Source organism: Microtus oregoni, unplaced genomic scaffold (assembly GCF_018167655.1).
Source record: "Microtus oregoni isolate MIOR12 unplaced genomic scaffold, Mior012 000014F_ref0000157, whole genome shotgun sequence".
Classification (NCBI taxonomy): Eukaryota; Metazoa; Chordata; class Mammalia; order Rodentia; family Cricetidae; genus Microtus; species Microtus oregoni.
Window position 1 is genome coordinate 36738252 of NW_024543073.1, and position 19877 is coordinate 36758128.

Below are 19877 nucleotides of genomic sequence, written 5' to 3' on the forward strand. Positions count from 1 at the left end.
AGACAAGGTCGTTGCTCTAGTCACAATAGCTTAAAATGGAAACACCTGAATGTCCTTCAATACACAAAGGGAAAATGAACATGCAGTACATTCACACTGTGGAACATTATGCAGCTGTAAGAAAAACAAAATCACAAACTTTGCAATTAATGGGTAAAACTAGAAAAGATCCTACTGAGGGAGGTAATCCACACCCACAAAGACGTAGCATGTTCTCTCTTATAGGATGCTCCTAGCGCCAACTCTCCATATGTGACTGCTCTGCCTGGAGTTAGTTACTAAGGATTAAAGTAGGACAGTAAGACACCGACTTTACCCCTTGGCTTCGGTCTACTTCCTCCATTTTCTACTTAGCTAATGTTTATGAATAACATTAGCTAATGTTATGAATGTTTGCTTATGAATAAGCAAACAGGACAAAAGAAACCTAAAAGTTGGGCTTTAAATCCTAACTAATCCATATGACTTCACTTACTTGTCCCATTTTAAAACACCAACTTTATTTTTTTAAGATTTATTTATTTATTTTATGTATATAAGTGCCATTTTATTATCATATGATAGATGAAGAAAGTATACTCAGAGAACTTAGGTAGCTTTTTCAGATAATGATTCAATGAGTTGAAGTCTACACCTAGTTTCTCTCTGAAATCAACTATTTTATATTGCCTTGTTTAATTAAAGTGACAAATACCTGTTTAGCATCTACTGTTATGACTCTTTTTATGTGAGATGTATTCCTAAGGATGTACTAAGGTCTACCACCTGATCTCTGTATTTAAACAAATCTGTATCTTGCTTTGGTGTTAGCTTTTGTAAACCAAATAATAAAATACCTACTTGAAGATTATTCTTGGGATGTTCTGCATGTGAGCAGTGAGTATATTAATGTGTGTTAGCAGTATGTTGTGTGTGAGCAGTGAGTATGTCATTGTGTATTAGCAGTATGTTGTGTGTGTGAGCAGTGAGTATGTTATTGTGTGTTAGCAGAATGTTGAGTGTGTGAGCAGTGAGTATGTCATTGTGTGTTAGCAGTATGTTGTGTGTGCGAGCAGTGAGTATGTCATTGTGTGTTAGCAGTATGTTGTGTGTGTGAGCAGTGAGTATGTCATTGTGTGTTAGCAGTATGTTGTGTGTGTGAGCAGTGAGTACGTTATTGTGTGTTAGCAGTATGTTGAGTGTGTGAGCAGTGAGTATGTCATTGTGTGTTAGCAGTATGTTGTGTGTGTGAGCAGTGAGTATGTTATTGTGTGTTAGCTGTATGTTGTGTGTGTGAGCAGTGAGTATGTCACTGTGTGTTAGCAGTATGTTGAGTGTGTGAGTAGTATGTTACTGTGTGTTAGCAGTATGTTGAGTATGCTAAGTTCAGAAAGCCCATCCAATCTAGTAACCAAACTGGCACTCATTTGGCCTTTCCACTGTACCAAATACAATGTGTGCATGGGCTGCTTTGTGTTAACCCACTGAAACGTTTAGGAGATAAAAGGACTCTAGGAAGCCAAGATGGCTGCCCACTTGTAGTTATTGAGGAAGTTTGTCACGTGTTTCATAGTCTTGATTTCACCCTTTTTAAAAATCACATATCTTCTAGAAGATAATGAAGGTTAGCAATTAGAAAGATCTTGTAAGTCTGCATATATATGCACACACACACAAACACACGATAAGAGATGCTTAGTTGAAATCATAGATATAATGAAAATCTACTTTATCTCATCAAATGATTCAAGAGAAAATGGTCATACTTCATAGCATAAACAAATGAAACACATTCTAAACTAGTATTCCACAACAAGTGGGGGACTCTCTTGATCAGGAACTCATGCTCATTGCCTTAAAGGGCTTTCACAGTCAATCTGGCCTAGACGTTTTGAGCACTTGGTGATGGTATTTTGCTACAGCTCTTGCTATTTATCCTTTTACTTTGGGTTGATAAATACTTAATAAATGTATTCATTCAAATCTGAAAGAACAGCTATCATACATCATTCTCTGTACTTAATAAAACATAAACATTAGAGCTAGACCAGGGTTAAAACATAAAAACATGACAATCTGTTTATGAATACAGTCTTTGGAAATGCATTGGTTTAAATCATAGGTATGTGTATGTGAACTAAGACCACATACAAAGTTAATCTTGCCCCAGCTTATCATCTGTAAAAGAAGGATAATACTCTAGTGCCATGAGGATTGAAGACTATATCTCCTATGGGAGATGGTAAGAGATGATAAGCAACCATAACTGTTGATACTGGTACATAAATATATACAAATGTATGATTTAAATGGCTGCCTTTACAGTTAAGTTATCACTTAAGAGTGATGAATTGCTATTAACCTCTACATATCTTGTTTTTGTTGCAACTACTACACCTTTGGGATAAAATGATAAAATTGGCCAATGATTGGTATTTATCTTATTCATGTGACAATTACCTTTATTTATATATTTTTAGCTCCAAGGTTTGCTATGTACACTGATTGACTTCTAATGTGATGTACTATTGTAGCTAAAACTTAAATGAGTGATTTTTTGAACTAAGTTTTTCTTTGAATGACTTATTTTCTTTTATGTGTGTGTGCATGCACAAATATGTGCAGGTACCAGCAGAGGCTAGAAGAAGACCTGGAGGTGAAGATACAGAGCCATTATGAGCCACCTGATGTGGGTGCTGGGTACCAAAGTCCAGAATTCTAAAGGAACAGCAAAAACTATTCCATATCTCAATCTGTTTTGTTGGTCATTGTTTTGTTTTCTTTTCTTTTTGAGACAGGGTCAGATATAGCTCAGACTTGTCTCGTGGGTCTAATAAGTGACCTAAGATGACCTTAAATTCCTAATCTTCCTACTCCCATTTGCCCAATACTGAAATTTCCAGAACATGCCACCAAGCCAGGCATACACAGTAAAACAATCAAATTCCAGAGTCAGGAAACCGGACTCAAATCCTAGACATGACAATTTCATGTGTAAAAGTACACCTCTGAGGTACAATATAAAATGCATGAAGGGACGGGATTTTTCTTTTGTGTACACCAAATAGTGAATACAAGCTGTTAGGAGGACAGTAGATACTCGTGAGCATCCATGAAATACTATATGAATATTAGTCACAAATAAGAACAATGACTAAAAACTAGCTGCGATAGGGAAATAACATGAAACCTTGCTGAAAGAACTTATAACTGTTTACTTTAAGATAAAAGTATAAAAAAAAAAGAACCAATAAGATAACATTGTATCAATGGGAAAATTATAAAAGTTCAGTGATTAATCAAACAGGAGGTTAGAAAGAGCAAGACACTTTCTTAAATACGGTTGCTTTGCTCTTTCTTTTTAATTTTTTTTTTGTTTTTTGTTTTTTTTGGGGTTTTGGTAGCTTTACTATTAAAAGGCAAAAAGGCACTTGCCCGATGCTTTGGCATGCATGTATACATTTTATGTGTGTGTGTGTGTGTGTGTGTATATATATATATATTCGTATGTATACATTTTGTGTATATGTTTTCTTGTATGCATGCATATCACATGCAAACCAGAAGTCATTGGATCCCATTATAGCTGATTGTGAGTTGCCACATTAGTGCTGGGAATTGAACTAGGAACCTCTGGAAGAGTAGCCAATGCTCTTAACCACTGTGCCCTCTCTCCAGCTCCAATATTGCACTTTTTTATGGTAATCTCTCAACCTTTGGGATGGACTGATTTGCAGTGTAAATGGGGGAAAGATGATTAATGAATTACAAGACGTTGAGTGAAGTTACCTGCGTTACTTAAAATGAATAATACTCTAAGATTCATTACATGCCAGCGTTTGGGTCTTTGCATAAATGAGAATCTTTCCTCACACTAGACCTTTGTCAGAAGCAATTTCTCTGGGTAAATCAGAGCTACATTCAAAGTTCTTCCGCACGCTTCATAGTGAGAGAGTCTGGAGTAAAGTCGGAGCATTCCTTCCTGAAAACAAACCTAATTCCGGATCAGTGGTTTCCAAAATGGAACACATCTATCTAAAGCTGATGCATAGAATTGTAAGCATGATAGCATCTCATTAGTTCATAGTAATTAACAAAAATAGAAGCCATTCTTTACTTTAAACCAAAGGAGAAAAGTTCAATTAATTATAAGTCAGGTATGACTTCCATGCTCCATTCCGAAAGTGCGAAAAGATGTATTCTTCAGCTGCCTGCGTGCCCTCCTAGTGCACCCCAAAACTATTTTAACAGTATTCAGTAGAAGGAACATCATGAAGCTTTCAAGAAACCACGGTGACCAAATCCTACAAAAAGGAGACGGTAGGAACGCTGCTGAATCACTGGCACAGAACCCAGGTGTCTTCTGCATTGCCCAGGAACGCTTGGGGAGCCAAGATCCACATCCACGTTGGAAACCAATAATGCCAGTGAAGACAGAAGCAGGGTCCCAGGGCCTTCTCCAGCCTCGGGAAAGGACTTGGGACTACTGATTCAATCCTTGCCTGCTCACTTCTCGGTTCCACCGACCAGCTGCTGCAGGTAGGGGCTGGCCAGGAACACCAGGCCGAACAGACGAGAGGGGAAAGTCACTTACCAGTCTCCACCGAAGGCGCGCATCCCGCCGGAGCCTGGCGCGCTGGCCAGGAGCAAGAGGTCCACAGCTCAGACCGCCCTGGCGACCGCTCGAGAGCGTCACTGACAACCACCCGGAAGTGGTAAACTACTTCCGGGGCTGCCGAGCGCGCGGCGGGAAATTATTTCCTAGAACCCAGATTATTGGAGCAGGGAGTGCTGCCGTCCTAGTCGTCGCCACTCCCGCTGCCACCTCCACCCCCTCCGCCACCGCCGCCGCCGCCCGAAGAAAACCACCCAGAACTCCGGTCGGCCGGGAAGGTAAAGCGCCTCAGCTCGGAAGACGCCATTTACCGCGTCCTCAGGCCGCGCCGGTGACAGTCCCGCCGTCCTCGCTGGGCCGCTGCGGCGCCTGGCGCTCGCGCTTTCCAGAGCCTTGGTTCCTTCACGGTGAAGTCGGGGTGGCCGGGGCCCCAGACCGTGGCCCGCCCTGCCTGGCCTTGTGGCCCGGGGCGCCCCTGCGCCGTGCTCTCGGCCGCTGCCTGTCGTCGGGGCCCGGCGCTAGGCCGCCCGCGTCTCCGGTTTCCATAGAACCGGCTAGGCAGCCTGGTCCCCTCCCAGGTCTTGGCTACTTCCAACCTTAGCCTCAGTGACAGTGGCAGGGATTCCCAGGGCCTGCCCTCTTTTGAGAGGAAAATCGGGACATTCTTTCTCTCTAGTAGCATTGAGTTTTTCACACCGAAAGGAAAATGAGTTTGTATCTCTGCGGCTACTGTAGGCTTTGAATAGAAACACACGAACCTCTCCTAAAGGGAGGGTGTGTGTTCCTGGGGATCCTGTCTGCTGCCTGAGCATCAGTATGAGCTTAAGTGATTAATCAGGAACGTATTCCACTAACAAAGCCTGACTAAATATTGACAAACCATGATTTGTCTTAATACTCCAAATCAGGATTTGGGACCTGTGGTAGATGGAACTTGATTTTAAAGTCCCCAAGCACTTTTATGGCAAATGACTGTCCTCTACAGAGGAAACAAATCCTATTGAGACATTGGGAATGAACTGGATTTACAGTATGCATGTAACAGACACCACATCTTACGGACTGTGTTGCCCTATCATGACCTAGGTCTTACGTTGGTTTTCAAGCTATCCCTGTGGATGGAATGTATGTCATTTATTCTAGGTGTTAAGAACATAGCTCATGATTTGCTTGTAGATTTGTATGAGAGGAAATTTTATTATTTGTAAGTTAATAATTTCTTTTTCATGTACTAGGATGTTAAAAATACTCAACTGTTTAGATCTGTCTTATTTTAAGAGAGTCTTCAATAAATAACTAACCTTCAATTTAACTTGTTTTCTAAGTCCAGATTTTCTCATGCTTTATTGACTTAGATGATGGTCAAATATATGGTTTAGAATATTTTTGCTTCTGTAAAACAGAAAGCTTAGATCATGATAGCGTGTGAAGTAGTTATCAATATGATTCCTTTTCATAATCAAAATTAATGAAGATTTCTTTCCATGAATTCTCTTTTCCATGGGTGGCTCTTTGATTTTTTTTGTAGGAAACCAGTAGTATAGTCTTACAAATTAGATAGTATTTTCATTATGTATCTTGAATATATTATTCTACAAGTCTTTTCTTTACACTGTTTAAAAAACAGGAAACGAATAAAGTCATTTCTCTGTAAGGGTGAAATAATAAAGCCTAAAGAAGCTAACGAACATTTCTAAAGAACAAAAAACTATAGTGGAAAACCACCTGTTTTTCTTTTAATTGATTCCAGTGAAATTATTTTGAAATTGAAACTATTTTGTTATTATTGAGAAAATCTGTATGAAAAATTCCAAAAATTGACTATAAATCTGTTTTGAGAGAAAAATGGTAGAATCTGTTTTGGCAACAGAAAAATAATAGTACTCTTTAAAATATCCCTAGAAATGTATACATATCTTAGACATTAGTATCCTTCTGAAAATGATTAGTAACTGTTTACATCTTTGCATTTGTTGCTCTAAATGTCTTCTTACATATATAGTAGATTTCTTTCTCACGCCTTCCTGCAGTTCTGATGGAATATAGATTGCTCTATAAAATTGTAATGTGTTTAAGAAAAGTAGATTAAACCTGAAATTTCAGCCTGGTTGGTGTTTTGGAAAGGGCATAGCCTTTTCTCAGAGCAGGCTCATCTTGGTATCACTGTTCTTTAAAAAATGCGACTCTTTAAGGTGGGTTTTTATCTGCGCCCTGGTGCTAGGGATCGACTCAGTGCTTATCTCCTGTCAGTATTTATTGTATTACCCAATATACCCTTCCTCACCTAGTTTAAACTAGGCGTAATCCGCTATTCTCATCAGTATCTTGTATTCTCATCTGTATTTGGGTAAATACAGTGGATAAATATGTGAAGTATATAGACCACAGTAGGTCCTTCATAAGAATTAAATCAAACATTTTAAATACCCAGTCTTAGACTCATGCTTTTCATACAGAAAACTGTCTTTGTACAGTTTGCTTTTTGTTTGTTTGTTTGTTTGGGTTTTTGTTTTTGTTTTTTTTTCCAAACTGGGTTTCTTGAAACCCTGTGTAGCTTTGGTGCCTGTCCTAGAACTAGCTCCTGTAGACCACACCTCGAACTCACAGAGAGAACCACCTGCCTCTGCCTCCTCCCCAGTGCTGGGATTAAAGGGGTGCTCCACCACCGCCCAGCCACAGTTTGCTTTCTGAGAACTCCTTTAATTAAAAGATCTAGCACAGCCTATACCATGTACAGTGTTGGATTTATGGGATAGTCTCCTTGGGACTAACATAATACATCTTTTAAAACTAATTCCAAAGGCCTGCTCATTGACATTAGACCAAGGGTCTGTTTTTTCCTGGGTCCAGAAGCACAAAGATTCCTACACTCCACTTGAGATGAAAGCATTCAGAACCACAGTTTCTTCACATAGGTTGAGTACTAAGACATGAGTGGATGCATTGCAACATTGTAAAGCAGAAGGAGATCTGGTGCTTTGGCCATGTTCAGTTTCATTTTAAATTTAAGTTTCAATTTTCTTTCTCAGTTGAATCTTTCAAGTTTTGAATTCAAAACAGTAAAGTTAACTGTACTGGAGACTTGTATATGCTTTTCAGAAAAAAAGAATTTTCAAATGCTCGCCAGTTAAATAAGGTTTCAAATCAAAACAGTTTCCTTTATAATGAAAATGAAGAAACTGCTAATTTTCAACATGTGGTTTATTGTTTTATTTACCAACAAGAATATTAGCATGGAAAACTAATCATAAAAATTAGGGAAGTACATTCCCAAATGTTGTACGTACTTGTTTTTCATATACACATCACACTAATACAATAGTTTTATAAGGCAAGGAAATTAGAGATGAGTTTAATCTCTCACTGTATGTACTTTGTAGTACTTTTAAAATTGTCTATACTCAAACTGTTGATTGAAATTAAAAAAGCGAAAATTGGTAAAGATTATTTTAACAGTACCAATGTAGTTCTTATACACATCTATGACTGGTTATAAAACATCATAATGCAGAGTAGAGGAGTTACCTTACTTCCCTTAAAGGACTTGGTCAAGCATCCTGGCTTCTCCTTTCTGCAGTAATTTTTTAGCCAACTATTTATCCTGCCTTTTGTCCCTCCCTCCTACCCTACTTTCCTATCCTGTCCTGTATGCACTCTGTATGTCTTTGCTGACCTTTGACTTGGAGTCTTTTCCTATCTCAGCCACAGACCTTTATTTTATTACCTGTATTCCACCTTGCTTTTCTTTTTTGTTTCCTTATTTTTGAAACAGGGTCTCATTGTATCTCTCGCTGACCTGGAACTCATAGTGTAGACCAGACAGGCTGATTTGAAACAGAGATCCACTTGCCTATGCCTCTTTAGAGCTGGGAATAAAGAGGTACACTAGCGCTGGTATACCGTAAAGAATTGAGATTCTGCTTAAAAACTTAGGATAAAACATGCACAGTCACAGTAATGAGAAATGTAGGTTTCCTGGTGCTTCTGGCTGACTGACACCAACTGTCAAAGAATTTCAGGCATCAAGGGTAGGCCCTGGTAAGAGATATTTTAAGACAGTGCACCAGGCGACAGTGACAGTTGCTTGCTATGTATAAAGGACAGCCTGTTCACAGGCACTGTCTCCTAAGTTTGGGATTTCATGTGGTTCAGGGTGAGTACATTTTAAATTACTAATAAAAAGTTTTTAAAATGTTACTACAAAACATAACTAGGAATGTATTGGTGTAATTTTACTATAAAGATAATTAATTAATAAAAATAAACGATCTCTCTTCTTTTATGTGAAGATGCCATCTGTGTGGTGCTTAAAGGTTCATATGTCCTACTTCTTTACCCCACTGATTCTGAGAAGATAGAAAATTTTCCACTATTAGCTATGGTATGGAATGTTTGTTATTTTCTGGTACTAGAAGATTTCAAGAAGTAAGCTCTTAGTTCTCTATATTTCAGAACTTATCATCTATATAAAATTTAACTCTAAGTGGCCTGGCTTATTGATATACTTTAAGGACATTTCTGTAGTGTTCTCTTTTAACTTGTTTGCGCATCCGGCTGCCGTTTACTGTTGTCTTTAACTTCCAGGGTATGGAAAAACCATCAAGCTACTACTTTATGTATAAAAGACAACCATGTCTGTTTTACCGTGTTGATGTATATATTGTCCCATGTAGTCAGATATATTGAATGTCATGATACCTTTTTTACATGCAATATGATATTCAGAAATACTGCCTTTGTTTCAGCTTGGTAACATAATTACAAAAGGCAATTAAATTAGTCTTGGTGTTCTTAAAACTGATAGTTGTATGCATGTCCAGGATTTACATCTCTGTGGAAGTTAACGAATACTCCTCCTGTTCTTCTGGTGAACTTGTGAATAAATGTCTTGCATTCTGATGTGGTTTAAGACATGTATGTGTTCATACTGTTTGAACCAGGATATTCTGTTTTATCACTTATGTCTCTTCCTCTTTTATATGAATAGTTTCAATTTCTTAGAAAGCATTTTCAAGTAAGGAAATTGCTCTAAAAAATGCTTTTGTGATTTCTGCTGTTGTATACAATTGGTCCTAATTTCATCTTATCATGAGACATTGTTTTAGCAGAAAATGCTGCTTAATATGGTTATTGCCTTCAAAATATATATTACAATGATAGGTTTAAGATGAAAACTGTGTTGTATATATTTATTTAAATAAGTTCAAATAATTTAACAATTTATACCTCAAAACAAAATATATTAAAATATCACTTCAGAATTTAAAGTAACAATTATTCAAATTTAAAGTAACAATTATTGACATAAAACGAACAGTATGGAATTTCTTACAGAACATGTAATTTTCATAAAGTAAAATACAATCCTTAGAGGCAATTCATTGGTTATAGTGTTACAGCATTTTTTTTAACTTCATTTTCATGGGGATTGATCCCAGTGTTCTCTTCACGACAATCATGTGCTCCACTACCAAGTTTCACCCGCTCCCTACTCAGTTGATAGCTGTTTTTAGTATATATTCATATTAGCATCATGTATTCCATAGTAAGACTGCGAGTTTTAAGAAATACTCTGATCCCTCTCCTTTTCATAATATTTCTTGAAATGACCTCCTAACTAATTTTGAAAACTCTTCAATACATAAGTAAAAGTACAATTTTGAAACCATTGAATTGGCTTCTTCTCATAACTGACTTTTGAGACCTATAAAAACACTGATTAAAAACCAAGACAATAATTAGAGATACGTTGAATTTTACTTAGTTATTTCTAAAAAGACATCATTTTCTAAACAAAATTATTAAAAAGTTTTTTTTAAATAATTCCTTTGAGTTAGTGAAAGAAGCTTTCTCCCCTAGTTATAGGCATATGCTGTATAATACAAATAAATGTGTCTTTACTGTGTGCCTTTAGATGTTTTTGGACTCAAACGATGATTTTTACTTGCAGTACAGCATAGTCTTTCTATATTTGTCTATATTGCCAGTCTGTATTATTAGGTGTTGCCACTGAAGAGCTAACTATATTAACCTTAAAAATGGTTTTTAAAATGTACAGCACAAAGATCCTTTTGGGGGGACCTACTTGTATCTTTTATAGATTTGATAGTATTTTATAGATCTCTTTTATTCATGAGATGCAATATACATTAGTGTACATTTTATAACTGTGTCCTTGCCAGACCACAGCTCTGTACCTAAACATTAAAGCATTTGTTTCATTTGAAAGAACATACTTTGTGTTTTTTATCTGAGTTTCAGTTCGTTACAGGGCTGATACTGTATACTTGTTGCCTCTTTTGGAATCAGTTAGCAAATACTGAAGACAGATTTATTGAGGTCATGATATCAGCTTCTTGATACAATGAGTAAAAATTGTGTTGAGAGAGATAGCAGCTCTGCTGTGCTCTTTATGACCTGGGAATGGATCTGCCTCTTTAGTGCAGGACGCAGTCGGCTCCTTGAGATATGTCAGGAAGCATTAATGTGAGCTGTCTTCACAGGTGTACAGATGTGCTGAGAAAAGCCTCGCATTTGCATCTCTCAAGGAGCTCCTCCTTCTATGAGTAGAAGAAGGAGCTACAATTGCTTTCCCCTACCTAACTTTTTTTCTCTTAGTAGCTTTAAGTGTGAAAAGAGAAGGGTCTCTCCCGATCTGTGTGATGCTTTAAATGTAAATGGTTTGTAATGAAACTCGGTCTTCCTCCAGAATGACTTGGAGGGAAGAGGAAGTGTGTGTGAGTGTTGTGTGTGTGTACAGTTGTCCAGAGGTGTTACAAAGTTTTGATTCCAGGACTCCCCTTTAGGTCTGACCATCTAAATCACATATTCTCTTCCATACCTTAAATCATCTCTCAGAACTTAAAACCCCTAATCTAGTGTATTCTGTGTCCTTTATTGTAATTGTGGAATAATGCTGAGAAGAAAAAAAAACTTTCCATGTTGGTTCAAATTCAAGGATTTTTCCCCCAGATAGTTTACATTTATATCTCGCTGGCATAGATCTCATAAAGCCTTATTTTAGTTCTTGAAAATAAAATTTCTGTACTACTTTATTCACTTAATCCTGTGTTCAAATACCTATATTTCTAAAGGATCGTTTTGTTTTGACTAGGTTTCTGGAGTTGTCTTTTTTTTTCTTTGTCTTTTATTTATTTTTGTGATGTATATTGATTGAATGCAGGGTTCCATCTGTACTAAGTGTACACATTATGCCCAACGCTTAAAGATTACTGTGATTTTTTTTTTTCTGAGAGGCCATTGTCTGAATGTTGGGAATAGCAACTGCTATTGCTCTGCCTGGGGTATTAGATCCTAATCCACTTGTCTCTACTGTCATCGGAGCATAACAGAATTTTCTCAGATAATGTCTATAGTATTAACTTCATTTGAACAAACTATATTTGAATTAGAAAAAAATCTATGTATTAGGTAACACCTTAAAGACAAAGTATTTTGTGAACTATATTTGTATGAGTTGAAGTCCCATGAAAATAAAGTTAGATTAAAACCATGTAGTTTTTTGTTTACCTTGTGATAAAATCAACACCAGAGATATATTGTGATATAATTAATACACACTTTTACTGGGGAGTGAGAAGAGAGGAAGTAATTTAAAAAATGTAAGTTGTAAACAGAAGTTGAATGCATTGTACCCGTCTCTGCAATTATTTAATATGAATGTTGTGGAAATATGAATGCTGTCATAACTTTGGTAACCTATAATTTTGCCCATTTTTTGAAAACCACATGCAGCTGATAGCTTGATTTTCACAAGTGTACTTGTTTGAAAAGCTTTCACAAAAACTCATGCTAAAAACAGACATATGGTCATATTTATCTGGGCCCCTTTCATTTTGTGAAGAATCATATTCAACAGTGTGTTTTAATGGCAAGTAGTACAGTACTATAGGCTTTCAATATCCAAACACAACAAAAGTTCCCTTTAAGTTTTGAGAAAAAAATTTGAAACTGGCGTTTATTGTAGTGACTAAATTTAACATCATTGCTTACATTTAAGCTTTACATGTTTAATTCATAACATGTTTCATGGTGTTAGTATTCATAATTAAGAAAAAATAAGTCACCCTTCTGCATAGTGTTTAACACCTGCTCTCTTCTGTATGTGTGTGTGTTAGATGGAAGATGGTACCACAAAGCATGTCATCCAGATGACAGGATTCAAGATGGAAGAAAAGGAAGCGCTAGTCAAATTACTTTTAAAGCTAGACTGCACTTTTATTAAGAGTGAGGTGAGTATAGAAACATACTAAAATATTCAATATAGAGTTCAAAACATAGAATTAAAAAATAAAATAAAAATGTCCTTTGACATTATAAAAGTAAAAATTTTTATTATTAAGAAAAGCTCACTGTAGTAATATTGCTTTGTGTGGGTTCTTCCCTCCAGAAATATAAAAATTGTACACATCTTATAGCTGAGCGCCTATGCAAGAGTGAGAAATTTTTAGCAGCTTGTGCAGCAGGCAAGTAAACTTCCTTTCTCCAACTCTTGAAAGAAATTTCATGTTAACAGAAAAACCCCAAGTCTCTGGAAATATATTATGTTTACTATGTCAGATATACATGTGCTGTTTGGATTTTTTTAAAAGATATTTGTTTGAATATTGCTTTATTCTAATTAAAGTTTTCTGACACGTGAAATATATATTAAATGGGAAGAAATATTTACTTTGTCACAGATTTAGTTTAAATGTTTTGTTTAAGAAAAAATGTGTGTCTTAACAAAAAGACTGGACCAAATGTGCATACTAAAACTTTAGTGGAAACCTCAGTGCTGCAGTCTCCCTTGTTTTCCGCCCTCTCATAAGTAAGCATGCCTCCTTCTCTCAAGCTGCTCCTCTGCTCTGCTGGGAAGCAGAACCATCCTACTTTGTTCTTCCTAGATAGTCAATTCTGTTTACCCACGCTGAGATTTGGCCTTCTCTCCTTACCTTTTTTTCCACCACTGATACACAAGCAGATTTTTCTATGGTGTCTGATTTTATTGTTTCTTAGTAAGTCATGGATGCCACATCATTTTTTACATTCATTTGCCAGAGAAGCATTTAGATTTATCACTACTTTTAGAAACAAACCTCTATATTATTCCTGCTGTTTAAATGACAACTGGTGCCCACAGAGGAAGCAGAATATGACATTTCCTATAAAATTCAGTAACATAATGAATTTAATACAACAATACTGTGAATGTTATTTAAAAAGTTTAGCATAGTAGGAAATAAACCTAACCCAGAAAAATGAATGCAGTTAGTAATAATAGTTCACGTAATATTGCCTTTTACTTTAAAACTTTAGATTTATATTTCATTTAATGGCATTTAGAATTATGGGTGTGTATCATAGAAATATTATGTACAATGTTCAGTGATATTGAAGGCCTCTTGAAATTTGTTTTTAAAAACAATATTGTCAGTGTATCATGAGAATCTCATGTATAAAAAAGATAACTCTTAGTTGCTATTTAATCTTTATTGTTTACCATTTAGCAGAACTAAAATTTTTTGTGACAGTTCATTTGCTTTCTAGGAAAATGGGTATTAACGAAGGACTACATAATTCATAGTGCCAAAAGTGGCAGATGGCTTGATGAAACAACTTATGAATGGGGATATAAAATTGAGAAAGACTCGCATTATTCACCTCAAATGCAATCTGCACCTAAAAGATGGCGTGAAGAGCTGAAACGGACTGGGGCTCCAGGAGCCTTCCACAGATGGAAAGTTGTCCTCCTCGTGAGGGCAGATAAGCGAAGTGAGTCTCTTGTAAGGTACGATGGGGTTTTATACATTTGAAGCCGTGAATGAGGTCATGTTTTTATGAATACCTTTTAATATTTATGTTCAGTTGTTAGTCAGAATGAGGTATGATATACTTTTTACAACTGGGACATTTATTTTTGCTTCCTCTTTTTGAGAACATGCATGAACACCGCATCTAGATCACTCCCACCTCCCATCCTCCACCCAACTCCTCCTGTGCCCCTCCCATTTTTAATGATCACTCTTTCATTGTTACATGTACAGACACACACACACACACACACACACACCTATGTATATAACCCACTAAGTCCATTAAGCATTCCTCATATGTCATATGTCTAGGGCTTTATCCCTCAAATGAGGCATTGTGTACAAATGTATAAGTTTCCTAATAGAACAAATTTGGTTTTATAGATGGACTTTGATTATTCTGGTGGTCTCCATTTTAGATTCCATGTTATTTCTTTTGTTTAACGCAAGAAAAACAGAAAAAACAAAAAGAAGGTAATACTCAAGAATTTTGAAGCATTCTTACACTTTTGCTAGTTTATGTTCAGGGAGTCTTACATGGGCATGGTATTTATATAATACTGTCTTTGTGCCTCATGCTATTTCCATTATGATTTCTTTATTTCCCTTTTGTTTTTTGTTTGTTTTTTTTCCAAGGCAGGGTTTCTCCGTGTAGCTCTCACTGTCCTAGAGCTTACTCTGTAGACCAGGCTGCAGATCTGCCTGCCTCTGAGTGCTGACATTAATGCCATGCACCCCCATGCCACCTCATTTTGTCTTTTTAAATACAAGGAATTTTTGTTCAGAGTAAGTGTACCTGTGTGCCCATGCATGCATTTGCAGATGAAAGCGTCCTGATCTTTTCTCCTTATTCTTCCCCTTAGTTTTTGAGACAGGCAGGATCTCTCACTGAACCCAGGGCTTCTGATATGGCTAGGCTCGCTGGCTGACTGAACAAGCACTTGGAATCCTCTTGTCTGTTTTCTGATGCCAGAGTTATAGGTGTACACCACTATACCTGGGTGTTGACATGAGTGCTAAAGATCCAAACTCATCTTCACATGCTGTAGAACAGCATTACCCACTGAGCCATCTCCCCATCCCTTTCAGGGGACTTCTCATTGGCTAAAGTATGTTTTGAAAACTGGTTTTGCTTTTTGTTATTGTTTTTTTTTCCACTTAGAATCTCTTAGGTTTTTTTTTTCTTTATTGGATTATTTTTTAAAATTGCCAATCCAAGTTCCCATTTTCTCCCCTCTTCCCATTTCCTCCACACACCCTCCCAACCCACCCCATCTAATCCTCAGAGAGGGTAAGGCACATTGCCTTGTGTTAGGTCCAAGGCCCTCCCTCCTACATCTAGGCTGAGCAAGGTATCCATCCAAAGAGAATAGGATCCCCAAAAGCCAGTACATGCAGTAGGGATAAATCCTGGTGCCACTGTCCATGACCCCTCAGTCTGGGCCAGCCATGCAACTGTCAACCCCATTCAGAGGAACTAGTTTGGTCCTATGCTTGTTCCTTCACAGTCCAGTTGGACTTGGTGAGCTCCCATTAGCTCATGCAAACTGTTTCAGAGGGTGAACCATAGTCTTGACTTCCTTGCTCATATTCCTACTTCAACTGGACTTTGGGAGCTCAGTCTAGTGCGCCGATGTGGGTCTCTACTTCTGCCTCCATCGGTAGCTGGATGAAGGCTCTCTGGTGATATTTAAGATATTCATCATTCTGGCTACAGGGCAAGTCAAGTCAAGATCAGTCCCACTCTCCTCTACTGCCCAGAGTCCCAGGTGGGAATTTCTGTAGAGCCATATTTCTGCTAATCCTGTAATGGCTCCCTCAATCAAGATATAAGATATCTCTATCCTTGCTCTCATCTCTGTCCTTCCTCCATCTTGACCATCCCTCAAGTTCTCCTCTCTGCTCCCCTCCCCCTCTTTCCTCTTCTTCCCCCACCCCCATGCTTCCAACCCTGCCAGTCAATCCTGTCTATTTCCAATTTCCAAATGGTTCTTTATATATTTTTCTTTGGGTTCATCTTATTACTTAGCTTCTCTAGGATTATGAACTATAGGCTCAATGTCCTTTGTTTATGGCTAGAATCCACTAATGTGTGAGTACATACAATATTCATTTTTGGGGTCTGGGTTATCTCACTCAGTATATTGTTTTCTACTTCCATCCATTTGCATTCAAATTCAAGATGTCATTATTTTTTTCCTGTTGAATAGTACTCTAATGTGCACATGTGCCACATTTTTTTAAAACTATTCTTTGGTTGAGGAGTATCTAGGTTGTTTCCAGGTTCTGGCTATTACAAGTAAGGCTGCTATAAATATAGTTGAACAAATGCTTTTGTAGTATGTTTGAACATCTTTTGAGTATATGCCCAAGAGTGGTATTGCTGGATCCTGAGGTAAGTTTAGTCCCAATTTTCTGAGAAACTGCCATGCTGATTTCTAAAGTGGTTGTACCAGTTAGCATTCCCACCAGCAATGAATAAGTGTTCTCCTTATTCCACATCCTCTCCAACATAAGCTGTCATTAGTGTTTTTGATCTTAGCCATTCTGATGGGTATAAGGTAGTATCTCAGAGTTGTTTTGATTTGCATTTCCCTGATAGCTAAGGATGTTGAGCATTTCCTTAAGTATCTTTTGGTCATTTGAGAGTCTTCTGTTGAGAATTCTCTGTTTAGTTCAGTACCCCATTTTTTAATTTGGTTATTTAGAATTTTAATGTCTAATTTCTCGAGTTCTTTATATATTTTGGACATCAGTCCTTTGTCTGATGTGGGGTTGGTGAAGATCTTTTCCCATTCAGTAACTGCCTTTTTGTCTTATTGACTGTGTCCTTTGCTTTACAGAAGCTTCTAAGTTTCAGGAGGTCCCATTAATTTATTGTTGCTTTCAGTGTCTGTGCTACTGGAGTTATATTTAGGAAATGGTCTCCTTTGCCCATGCATTGAAGACTACTTCCCACTTTGTCTTCTATCAGTTTCAGTGTGGTCAGATTTATATTGAGGTCTTTAGTCCATTTGGACTTAGTTTTGTGCATGGCCATAGATATGGATCTATTTTAATTCTTCTACATGTTGACATCCAGTTATGCCAGCACCATTTCCTGAAGATGCTTTTTTTTCTAATTCTATATTTTTAGCTTTTTTGTCAAAAATCAGGTGTTCATAGGTGTGAGGATTAATATCCGGGTCTTAGATTCTATTCTTTTGGTCAACCGCTCTGTTTTTATGCCAATACCAAACTGTTTTCATTACTGTAGCTTTGTAATAGAGCTTGTTATCAGAGATGGTAATCCCTCCAGAAGTTCCTTTATAGTACAGGATTGTTTTGGCTATCCTGTGTCTTTTTGTTTTTCCATATGAAGTTGATTATTGTTCTCTCAACATCTGTGAAGAATTAATTGTGTTGGGATTTTGATGGGGATTGCATTGAATCTATAGATTGCTTTTGGTAGGATTGCCATTTTTATTGTGTTGATCCTACCTATCCAAGAACATGGGAGATCTTTCCATTTTCTGGTATCTTCTTCAGTTTCTTTCTTCAAAGACTTAAAGTTCTTGTTAAATAGGTCTTTCACTTCTTTTGTTAGTGTTACCCCAAGATATTTTATGTTATTTGTGGCTAATGTGAAAGGTGATGTTTCTCTGATTTCCCTCTCAGCTTCTTTATCATTTGTGGATAGGAGGGCTGCTGATTTTTTTGAGTTGATCTTGTATTTTGCCACATCACTGAAGGTATTTATCTGCTGTATGAGTTCTCTGATAGAGTTTTGGGGGTCACTTATATTTACTATCATATCATCTGCAAATAATGAAAGTTTTACTTCTTTTCCAATTTTAATCTACTTGATCTCCTTCTGTTGTCTTATTGGTATTGCTGAAACTTCAAGCTCTATATTGAAGAAGTATGAAGAGAGTGGACACCCTTCTCTTGTTTCTGATTTTAGTGGAATCGCTTTGAGGTTCTCTGCATTTAATTTTATGCTGACTGTTGGCTTGCTGTATATTGCTTTTATTATATTTAGATATCTATGTTCCTTGTATCCCTGATCTCTCCAAAACATTTATTACGAAGGGTGTTATATTTTGTCAAATGCTTTTTCAACATCTAATGAAATGATCATATGTGTTTTTCTTTCAGTTTATTTATATGATGGATTACATTGATAAATTTTTGTATGTTGAACCAGCCCTGCATCTCTGGGATGAAGCTGACTTGATCATAGTGGATTTTTTTTTTTAAATGTGTTCTTGGATTCGGTTTGCCAGTATTTTTTTGAGTATTTTTGCATCCGTGTCCCTGAGTGTGACTGGTTTTTAATTCTCGGTTGAGTCTTTGTGTGGTTTTGGTATCAGGGTAACAGTAGCCTCATAAAAAGATTTTGGCAATGTTCCTTCTGTTCTGTTCCTATTATGTGGTACACTTTGAGGAGTATAGGTATTACCTCTTTTTGGAAGTTCTGCTAAAATTCTGTAATGAAACCATCCAGCCCTGGGCTGGGCTTTCTTTTTTTTTTTTTTGTTTTTTGTTTTGTTTTGTTTTGTTTTTGGTTGGGAGGCTTTTGATGACAGCTTCTATTTCATTGCAGTTTATAGGTCTATTTAGATTAATACCTAATCTTGATTTAATTTGGGTGTTTGGTATCTATCTAAAAAATTGTCTATTTCTTTTACGTTTTTCAATTTTGTGGAGTACAGGATTTTGTAGTATGATCTAATGATTCTCTGAATTTCCTCAATGTCTGTTGTTATATCCCCCTTTTTATTTCTGATTTTGTTAATTTGAATGTTCCCTCTCTGCCTTTTGATTAGTGTAGAAAAGGGTTTGTCTATCTTACTGATTTTTTTCAAAGAACCAGCTATTTGTTTCGTTGGTTCTTTGTATTATTTTGTTTCTATTTTGTTGATTTCAGCCCTCAATTTGATTATTTTCTGTCTTCTACTCCTCCTGATTCTTGCTTATTTTTGTTCTAGAGCTTTCAATGTGCTGTTTTGTCACTAATGTGAGTTTTCTCTATGCGGGCACTTAGTGCTATGAATTTTCCTCTTAGCACTGCTTTCATGGTGTCCCATAGGTTTGGATGTGTTGTGCCTTCATTTTTCTTTTTTTTAATTCAAGGGTGTCAAATTTTATTTCCTTTCTTTATTTCTTCCTTGACCCAGGGGTGGTTCAATAGTTCACTGTTCAATTTTCATGAGTTTGTTGGCTTTCTGAGAGTAGTATTGTTAAATTCCAGCTTTAATCCATGGTGATCCGATAAGTCACAGGGGCTTGCTCCTGTTTTTTTGTATCTGTGGGTATTTGCTTTGTTACCGAGTAAGTGATCAATTTTAGAGAAGGTTCAATGAGGTGCTGAGAAGAAGGTATATTCTTTTGCTCTATAGATGTCTGATAAGTCCATTTGATTCATGACATCTGTTAATTCTCTTATTTCTCTGTTAAGTTTCTGTCTGGTTGACCTGTCCATAGGC

At 36.9% G+C, this 19877-nt stretch overlaps 2 protein-coding genes across 5 annotated transcripts in view; one reads left to right on the forward strand and one right to left on the reverse strand.

The window, feature by feature from the left end:
• Kiaa0825 (KIAA0825 ortholog) overlaps positions 1–4651 on the reverse strand; it is a 411723-nt gene extending 407072 nt beyond the window's left edge. For both annotated transcript variants that reach the window (XM_041663776.1, XM_041663777.1), the window contains exon 1: positions 4574–4651. The gene's annotated coding sequence lies outside the window, so the exon portion shown is untranslated. The remainder of the gene's footprint in view (positions 1–4573) is intronic.
• Positions 4652–4770: 119 nt separating this feature from the next.
• Positions 4771–19877, forward strand: part of Slf1 (SMC5-SMC6 complex localization factor 1) — a 67860-nt gene continuing 52753 nt past the window's right edge. For all 3 annotated transcript variants that reach the window (XM_041663765.1, XM_041663766.1, XM_041663767.1), the window contains exons 1-4: positions 4771–4872; positions 12733–12846; positions 13005–13080; positions 14144–14384. In XM_041663765.1, the coding sequence (XP_041519699.1) occupies positions 12733–12846; positions 13005–13080; positions 14144–14384 (431 nt within the window). In that variant the 5' untranslated portion in view covers positions 4771–4872. The remainder of the gene's footprint in view (positions 4873–12732; positions 12847–13004; positions 13081–14143; positions 14385–19877) is intronic.